The sequence below is a fragment of the Pseudoliparis swirei genome, chromosome 23 (genome assembly GCF_029220125.1).
Source record: "Pseudoliparis swirei isolate HS2019 ecotype Mariana Trench chromosome 23, NWPU_hadal_v1, whole genome shotgun sequence".
NCBI lineage: Eukaryota > Metazoa > Chordata > Actinopteri > Perciformes > Liparidae > Pseudoliparis > Pseudoliparis swirei.
In genome coordinates this window covers 14247833-14257564 of record NC_079410.1, presented here as the reverse complement: position 1 = coordinate 14257564, position 9732 = coordinate 14247833, and the positions used below count along the sequence as shown (strand labels likewise).

Genomic DNA, 9732 nt, shown 5'->3' with positions numbered 1-9732 from the left:
AATGATATTAATCAAGGCTACAACGTTAGCCGAATAGTTATGTTGCTAATCATTAGGCCTTTGTCTCTCTTTACCAGTTGCCACTTGTGTTTGTCCTCTTGAAAATAAATCTGTAAGCTTGGCACATTTGGCAGCATCCTCCTCCAATGCCTTTCTTTTTTTCAACCTGGCTTTTTCAGCCCCTCCTGCCCTCTTCCTCCCTGACGCGTATCGTTGCGGTCGGGCCGGCCCAGCTATCCGTAGCTGAGAGAACTTTTTGGAAAAGACGGCTAAGGACCGAACCAACTCTATTATTTGGGAGGGGTGAACTTCCTCGCACGGTAACCCATGCAGAGGCTGCGGTGTCAGAATGCGGAACATGTGTAGCCCACTTTAAGAGAAGATGGACTAACGTGACAAATGTCAACAAATAAAATTCTCGACCGGCCCAGAAGTGAAGCGGCCCACCGGGAACTCTCCCGATTCTCCCGATTACCCACCCCGGGCCTGCCCCCCCCCCGGGATCCATTAAGTTATTATGAATTATACATCAACCGTCTGTATAATTACGCATTATAATGTACACAGGTACCACGCCATTGCACTTACGTACATTACTTTAGTAAATCTATTTGGTTACGATTCCCCAGTGTCGAAATGCATATTATTCTTGTTATATTGTAATTTACTTTCATTGGCTGTGTTATGTCGTGTGGCAGTTAACAAGGCAGCTATTCCAAAATTGTACGGTCCTTTCTTGAAAACGTCGCACTCCTTTGCTCGTCCAAGGATGTGGATTAAATCCATTGGTCCATGTGAGGCAAGAGAGAACTTGTTTCCTCTCCTTTCGACCAATCGAAAAGCGGATTTGGGTTTAAAAGGCGGTGCTTCTATTTAAAAAGCGCAAATCCACGTGTCAAAGACAAGCAACAACAACAGTAGCACCGTAATTATACAAAGTATAGGAGGTAATTAATTACATGCCGAGACAATGTGGTTATTTTATTTTCTTCACAGTGGCACACTATACATTTCAAGTATTAAAAGGGTGCATATTCCGAAAATCCAACTAGTTTCTTTTTATTTATTCAGTGTTGTATAGGATTATGCTAACAAAGACAGTGTTTGATCAATTTAGCTCAAGCTGAGGGAATCAACCTCTTCCTTATCTCAATTGAATATTGACACATTAAGGCTTCCTGGCCAGACCATAGAGGCTCAGATTGGGCTAAAGATTCAATTTTTCCCACTGAAAATCACAAACATGCTTAAGTTTGGTGAGAACAATGCCCACTGTGTGCAAGTAAAGCTACTAAAACCTTCATTCCTGCTAATACAAGTTGACATTTTTCTGTGAAAACAAAAACAGTATTATTAGCCTCTTAAAAGTCACAAATATATATCTTCCTTGTAGAAAAGCAGGCCATCATTAAACCTCGGACCAAAAAATATATCTTTCCAACAATTTGATATTTAAAAGGAACAAACCCATCAAGTACTCAAATTAAATTAAGATGAAATTTGAACAAAACTTCACAATTCTTTCCTCAAAGTGTAGTAAGAAGGTAACAATTGTGTTGTAAGTGCTTGGGTTTTTGACTCTAAGCTCACTTATTTGGACATCAAAAAATAAAACATCCCGAGCAGTCTATGTCTGAACCGCAGTTTGAACTAAAACATATAAAAAGGAGCATCAAAACGTATATAGCTGTAAAACCTTTTCAGTATTTTCCAAAATTACCAGGACTTTAGTCCCGTTATTAATTCATAGTCCATATGGAGGAATACTAAGTTCTGATGGTGTAAATATCAGCTAAATCGTTTCCTGAAGGTGGAAATAATCAGTAAAGCAGCCAGATTTTAGGCCAAAGTTAATCTAGAGTATGAGTCACAACATCTCTTATTTAGATCACTGTGATCATGCACTGATGAGCCATGTGACCACAGGTATCTGATGGCATATGAACAGTTTCTGTAGGTTCTGGCAGTACAGCGTGGTGCAGTCCTGAGAGGAGGCTCCGCTCAGACATCCACCTACTGCAGGCCCAGGTGCCTTGTGGGAGAGGCCTGACCTGGGCAGCCGGTGACCGGAGAGACTGACAGGCCACGGAAGAGGAGGTCCATGGAGGGGAGAAGGGGCTTCAGGAGACTGACAGGGCAGAAAGCGGAGCCCCCATGGGGGGTGAAGTTGACTTTATTGGGGTCAGGACAGGAAGGCCGGACGAGAGGCTCATCCTGACAGGCAGACCTGGAGATAGAGAGACTAGACGGTCATCAAGGGCTCCAAAAGCCACAACTTTTCCCATAGTTTTGCACATTTATAACATCATAATAACAATGAAATCTGCAACTATATGTAAATATATTATTTTATTAAAATGTATTAACCAATTCATTAATTTGGTCTGTAAACGAGTGTCTTCAAATGTCTTGTTTGGTACAATCAACAATTCAAAACCTAAAAGAGATTAAATGGAGAACAACGTACAACGGGTTGAATACAGGTTTAAAATGTGTGTGACGTTGTGGTTTGATCTGATCTTGATTGATTTGATAGATTAAATACGGTCTTTGGATTGGTCTGTACATGAAGGGGGTCCCAACAGAACGTTTTGCCCTGAGGCCCCCTAGTGGCCAACTACAGTGACTACATGATTATATGATCAACGCATGATGTTTGTTCTAAAAAGCCGTTCACTTACATTCCCTCCTCACACACTCGTACTCGCTCGCAGCCTTCCGGCGGCTGGCGCTGGAAGGAGTAGGTTTTGTTGGGACGGGGAGCGGAGGAGCATATCTGCAGCAGAGGAGGATCCAATGCAAATGAAGGGAGCGGCGTCGACATGGCGGGACACGCCCTCTCACAGTCCACCGGCTCTGCGAGGACGGACGGAAATATTACAAATTCTATTGATGATACAAAAATGATACGTTGCCGTTTGAAAGCTCAGCGAATAGTTTAAAAGTACACCACAAAAGGTATCCAACCTGGCTCTCCCATGGCACAGGGAGACTGTGACGGAGACAAAAGAGATGGGTTCAACGGAGAAGGGGAATTTGATGGAGATAGAAGCGATGGATCTAGAGGACAGGGGGACTGAGAAGGAGAGAGGAGGGAAGGATCCAGATCCAAGGGGCCCGGGGAGGGCTCACTCTGAGAGCCACTGCTGCATCTCTGGACAGGGACAGGGGCCCTGCGGCCATCTGGGATATCCAAAATCTGAAATATTCATGGTGAAGGAGTCAGAGCAGCTAAAGACACAATACAGAATGTGGTATACTTTCCTTTCTGGGAGCCGGGGTTAACTGTAAAATATCCAGAATGGATGTAATAGCAGTAAAGATGACTTTTTTAACTTAATTTCCTCATGATTAAAATCAAAGTTTTTTCATGACTCCAAGCTCGTTATCTTTAGATTGCCAATCTGTGCTTTGCAGCCGCTTAGCCATCGTTGAGGTCAAAATCGTTTGTTTTAAAAATCAAATCGCATTACTATTTGATGATGTGGCGCTCGATTTTCTCCATCGGCCCCCGGGGTGTCATAAAAACAACCTCAATATCATAACTGAGATCAAAAAGTAATAACGTTGTTATTAAAACAGAAGGGAACTTGATAGTGTCCCAATCTGAACCCTCGGTGGTTGGAAGTGTCGCTCTGTGGCCTCACCTCATGCTGATCATCCGGTTTCTCAGAAACAAACACCTCCTCCAGCTCCAGGTTGAGGCCTTCAACACTGCGTCGCAGCCGCGGGGCGAGTCTGTTCAGCGGCGCCAGAGGCAGCATCTGCAGAACCACCAGAGGCAGGTCGATGAAGAGGGAGTGACCCTCCTCTAGAAGCAGCTCCTTCACTTCTACACTGGCGGCGTCTCATTTGTACAGTGCAGGTGAGTAACCGCCCACATTGTTTAAAACGACCATTCATCGAATGCTCCAAAAGGGAAGATTACCCCCCCCCCCCCTCCCTCAATCATCTGTTAGAAAGGTGTTGCAGATGACGGTACCTTCTGATCTCATTGCTGAAGCCATGAGTTTCAGTACCAACACGTTGTACACCTGATTATTCCATACGTAAAGGTAATGTTTCGTGTAGATTTATTCAACAGAGATACATCTGTGAAGTCCATGACAACATTCGTATGCATACTGTCCTTCATTTGCTTATTAGAGTTTATTGATGTATGCTCTTCACATTTTTGTATATGTATTATCTTATATATTCTTATTTAGACACCTTGTGGGTGGAGGAAACAAATGGAAAAAAAATAGAAGACCAATATGTTGAAATCCTCAATAAGAATGATACATTTATTGCCAAATAAGTTTTTTTCCTGAACTATGAAGAGGGAAAACACCGATGTTCAGGTTGTTTCTTCATGTAAAAAAAAGAAATCTGGAGTTTTAAATTAAACAGCTGTATTTTAAGAGTGTAGGAAAGGTGGTTTATTTCTAACCCTTGGGCCAAGTACAATATAAAAATACACTCTTCTACAAGACTGAAGATATTCATCCGGCGACTAAGAAAAGCCTCGCTGTTGTTTTTTTTACATCCTTGTCACTACGCGCGTCCACGTCTGCCTGTGGAAGGCAGTTCATCATCACAAGACAAAAGAGCTACCTGAGTGATGCCCGATGCATGACCTGCCGGCAGGGGGTGGTGGGGGAGCTCGTACCCTGCTGGGGGAGGAACATGGCGGGAGCGCTTCTGCAACTGGTTCCTCAATTTGGCGACCTGGGGGCACAGTGGAGTAAAAAACAAGATTTATGAGTCGCTACGATTCATTCTCCAAGGGGAGCGGTTACTCGCCATCCCCTCAGGGGCCCCGATCATGTTTCATGCCGTCAGTGGAAGGGCGCAGAATAACAGAAAGCTGATTGATGGACTGCTCCTGTGATGACTCGATACTTGCCTCCCTCAGGTGCTCTGCACTGCCCCACGAGGCCGAGCGCTTGTGTCCGCCTGAGCTTTTCCTTCCGCGGGTCTCCTCTGCCCAGGAACTTGGAGTCTATGAACAAATAGGATCATTACAGTGCGGTCCGAATCAGGATCAGCTTTATTGGCCATGTATGTGTGCACATACGTGGAATTTGACTCTCATGTAATTTACAAATAACAAGGATAAAGATTAAAAAAAGACATTGAAGACAACAGAATAGCAACATGTATATACAATATAAAACAACAACAGTGACAATGAATGGGGATGTTAGTGCAGTGGTGGATAAAGAGTCCAGTATTTAGGGACTGTGATACAAAAGGTTCTTTTTTGCCTTTTTGGAGGCTTGCATGTTCTGTTAAACACAGTGCGCTTCCATTAAACACTGCAACTTGTACATCACAGGCGTTAAGCCCCACAGCTGTCTTGCACACCTGCCCCCACAGCAGCTGTACAGAGGGAGGTGACGAGAAAACCACCCAGAGCTGCAGAGCAGCTCCGCTTCCACACACATCCAAACCACATCACGGGGGAAGACTATAAATACAGTGCAAGTATGAGCAGTTAACACCTCAGTGCATGTACACACACTATCACACATTAAGTAACCGTGTTATTCACAGTCACCGACTGTAGAGGAAACACAATCAAGATAAACCGAAAACAACGGGACCTTTGTTGTGTCCCAACTCCTTGACGTCAAGCGTTCACTCATACGTCCGTACCAATTTCTTCACTTTGACTCTTGATTTTCTACCAGAGGGCGCCGGGTTGACCGGTGCCGGCTGTTGGTTGGGAGCAGGCGATTGGCAGCTCATCATCACCGGGTGAAACCCAGGTTGAGTTGGCCCACAGGATCAGATAATCACAGTTCTGGTGCCTCTAGTCCACCGCTTCACACGCTCACTGGCCCCTCGTTGGCGTCCATGCCATTCATGAGGCAGCTACTGTTACACATTTAGCTTTCTCTGTCTGCGGTGGGGCTATGTCATGGACCTGTTCCCAAAATACCTGACCGGTTCTCCCAAGTCTGCCTCCCAACTCGGAGAAATCTCACTGGTGCCTTAACAGCCGGCAGGAAAACACAGACACAATCTAGTCCCCGTCCACTCATACGTCGTGCATCGCCTGGCTGAGTAAGTCAGAGGATGAGTCAGTCATACAGGGACATCGGTGTTGAGTTACAGCTGCCCCCCCCCCCCCAATCAACCAACACCAACAACCCAACTCTGCCCAAAACATGAAGAGAGGGGTCATGAGACACACACCTATAAAAAGATGGGAGCAGCACATTTAGGAAGGCTGAAGGCAGAGAATAGTTTAGCTTTCTCTGCTCAATAAATGCTGAAACATTGACTTCGCAAGACAATCTGGTTATTATAAGATGTTGGCGATTACTTTCTAGCCGCTTGACAAACCGATTGATTGACTAACTATTTTAGCATTAAACAGGAACAAGTTACATTGAAATGTAATCTACAGACCCTGACACTTATTTTTCATTAATGCAAATTATTCGTGTTGTAGTTAGGATGGTTTTTGGTTTGCTTTGTATTATAAATGTTGTTATTCGTCCACACACACACGTATGCCCATATGTTGCACATATCTGTAGAATTACAGCATAGCTAAAAGGTGGCGAACTACATATATTATCGTTATTCAGTTTACAACTTATTAGAAATATTGCACATATGGTTTTTGGAAGTATGTTGCTATTTTTTTATTTGATGTGTTAATGGAAGATGTATGTCAACAGAAGCATCCTAAACCATCAGGAAAAGCAGACAAACAATGAGCTATATCATCTGAAGTACTGCTTAGGGAGGAAGGCAGAAGAACGAGGTGTGTGTGTGTGTGGGGGGGGGGGGGGTTAAGGAGTGCTGGGGGATGGGGTGTCTGTATAATGAGGTCAGGAGGGGTTTGTTCCTCACAATGGAGGCAAAGGGAGTTCTCTTAGGTTTAAACTGTGTCATAGGCGAAGACGGAGCTGCGAGCTTGGTGATGTAAGTCGGGGCTTTGTGCACTAGTTAGGAGCCGATACAGTCGAGGGGGGAGCGAGGGAAGTTTAAAAAGAACAAAAACGACTATTTCCAGTTGGCTGCCTTCCGCCCGCAGCGTCTAACTGGAACCACCAGACAGCTGCAGAGACAACATGGGATATCTTGTCCTCTCTACAAATGCTGAACAACAAAAGCCGGGCAGAGAGAACATTTGGTCTCCCGTTTGCTTTTTTTTCTCGTCTTACAACATGAAGCAACAGGTTTTATGGGGACGGTGTTCTCAGTAGCGCTGGTACAACAGACTGCCACTCATGAGGCCCAGTTTAGTTAAATCACAGTAATTACACCAAAATGTCGCCACTCATTTAACAGTGTGGTAAGAGTCATTTTCACCTGCGTGGCTTTGTCATTGACACAGGTAACGGCCGTGCTCTCCGCCTCTTTGGGCCACTGTCCCTGCAGGTAGGGGGCGACGATGGTGTCCAAAGACAGAGTTCGGCGGATGGTGGGTCTCGGCGGGCGAGCCGCGGTCCTGTCGGCTTTTAGGAACATAAATAGAGCAAATTAAGTCAGGGGTCACGCGTGTGCCTCGGCACTTGTCAGAACAATGTCAGTCTTGCTGTAGTTCTAAAAAGTCACGCGTGTGTGATCGTGTTGAGCTCACAACTCTGCATGTTATATAAATGTTAAACAGTATTCCAACACCAGTGGTAGTTGTTCACCAAATTGCTCCCAGGCTTCCTCCCCACCAGTCAGCGTGCAGTGTGTAGAGTTGTGGGTGCGGGTGTGTGCGTGCATGTGTGCATGTTGGCAGCTCTTTGTAATCTCTGGCAGGTGTGGACCGTGCCTTTTGACCTGGAGCAAAGCCATCCAACTACACAACAGTCACCACAGGCTACAAGTACATCTACCACTTACACACACACACAGGCGGTATGTTGTCATGTTGCAGGGCAGACTGGATGTATAAATAAACACCACTACATGCAGATGTGACTGGCACAGTTACAGTTACAGTAAGATAGAGAGGGCCTGAGAGCTGCTGCTGTGTTAGCGTGGAGCAAAGAGGCAACTGAGGGTCCAAATAACATTTTGAGAGCAGTGTTATGTTTCAGGGTTAAACACCTCCACTGTTCAGTTCATCAATAGTTCCCTGAATTAGTACGAGAAGCATGGCCTTTCCTTTAATAAGAACCAATTTAGTCTTGAAATGAAGCCTGTTCGTTTCTTTAATCAAATAGTTGCTCTACTTTTCTAAAACGATGTGTTGTGAATGACTTATAAACGGCTTCATCAACACTTTTAAAAGTTGTGAGTGTCTGTGGGCTGCCACTAACTATTATTTTCATTATTGATTAATCTGCCGATCAATTTATCGAATAATCAATGAGTGTCCATCACAGTTTTTCATCGTGGTTTTTGTCCAAAGCCTACACATTTTGCATTTACAAGGATCTAACAGAGAAATACAGAACATCCTCAAGCTGGAACAAAAGAGTTAATTAATGTCAAACTAATCTCTTAGACTCTACTTTTTTGTAACACATTACAATAAATGTATATTATTAATTGAATGAAAAAATATTAACCAACCATAAAGACCGATTAGTGGTCAGGGCAGCCCTATAAATAAAATGTGTAAATAAAACCCATAACATCATTTCTGAGTTAGATATTGTTCATAAAGTGGTACCAAGTATACACGTTGAACCCCTGGACCACATGGATCGAGGTGTGTGTATTTACCCGTCTTGACCTCCCTGCAGAGGAGAGCTGAGCCCCTCTGGAGCTGGTATGGGATTGTGGCTCTGAGGGGCTGCAGGCTGGGGTTGCTGCACCCCCGAGGCGCTCCTCCACTTCTACCCGACATCCCCCACTCCGAGCAGCTCCGCTTATGAAAACACACTCAGAGACGCACACGCTTTGCTCTTCTTTTTCTTCTTCACTTCTTTCACTGCAACTCTGCGCGGCGCTGACTCGGTCCACATTCACTTCATCCACGGTGATGATCCAAAACTCCGATCGGGCCTCTGGTTGGGCACCCAGCTCACGTTTCCTTTGGTGATGATGACCATGATTGTTTGTCTTGCTTACTTTCGGGTTGAAGGTGAAGAGAGCGAGAGAGAGCGAGAGAGAGAGAGAGAGAGAGAGAGAGAGACAGAAAGACAGAAAGACAGAGAGAGAGAGAGAGGTTTAACGCATCATAAGTACTCCCTCATGCTGCAGTCTGGAGAGGACACCGGAGACGAGGCGCTGCTCCCGCACATCGCTGCTTGTACCTCGGCTCAACCTGAAGCAACTATCTCGTGCAGTCCGTGATTCCAAGGGAGGGCGATCTGGTTGGTTGCTGCAGAGTACGACTGAGCACCTATTGGTGTTCACACCCATCTGTCTCCTGAAGGGACCCCCCTCCTAAAAAAGAAAAAAACTTAAAGCACCCATCTACTTTGTTGAGATTTAGTTTTTTGCATGGCCCCTCCCCTCATATCCTTCACAACCACGTCCAAACCCTGGGGTCTATTCACTAGGGTGTGTGTGGTCTTAAACGTGTGGTTCAGGGACCCCTCAAGGTCACTACAGGGGCTCTGAGGGTCCAAACATATGGCGATATTTCAGAAACTAGTCACTTTACTCCAGGAGCATATCGATGTAGCTATTTAAAGCAAGTTAGAACACATGTCAAGATTTTCATTCAATAAAATAAAGATATTAGAATATTATTAAGTATGATATCATGCCATATAATGTATCGATCTAAATATACACAGTTGTTCAAAAAATACATAAATAAAATATATTAATAAATCCCGATAA

General features: G+C 44.6%; 1 protein-coding gene across 2 annotated transcripts; it reads right to left on the bottom strand.

Annotated features, from left to right (window-relative positions):
- Positions 1 to 966: 966 nt before the first annotated feature.
- On the bottom strand, positions 967 to 9198 carry fam117aa (family with sequence similarity 117 member Aa). Of its 2 annotated transcripts, XM_056407273.1 has the most exons (8): positions 8665 to 9198; positions 7312 to 7457; positions 4889 to 4984; positions 4597 to 4710; positions 3648 to 3764; positions 2968 to 3199; positions 2682 to 2856; positions 967 to 2227 (listed from the first exon to the last, which is right to left on the bottom strand). In XM_056407273.1, exons 1-8 carry the CDS (start codon positions 8786 to 8788, stop codon positions 2014 to 2016), a joined length of 1218 nt encoding a protein of 405 aa, XP_056263248.1. In that variant the 5' UTR covers positions 8789 to 9198; the 3' UTR covers positions 967 to 2013. The 2 variants fall into 2 exon arrangements, with proteins under 2 accessions (XP_056263248.1, XP_056263249.1); XM_056407274.1 differs by lacking the exons at positions 7312 to 7457; positions 8665 to 9198 and adding an exon at positions 5641 to 5970.
- Between the last annotated feature and the right edge of the window lie 534 nt (positions 9199 to 9732).

Excerpts from the sequence above, each read along its gene's own strand:
- fam117aa (XM_056407273.1), bottom strand. The coding sequence starts at position 8,788 with ATGTCGGGTAGAAGTGGAGGAGCGCCTCGGGGGTGCAGCAACCCCAGC. Across the intron at positions 7,458-8,664 it reads CTGCAGGGAGGTCAAGACGG|CCGACAGGACCGCGGCTCGC; the intron begins GTAAATACACAC and ends TGTTCCTAAAAG. Across the intron at positions 2,857-2,967 it reads CTGTGCCATGGGAGAGCCAG|AGCCGGTGGACTGTGAGAGG; the intron begins GTTGGATACCTT and ends CCGTCCTCGCAG.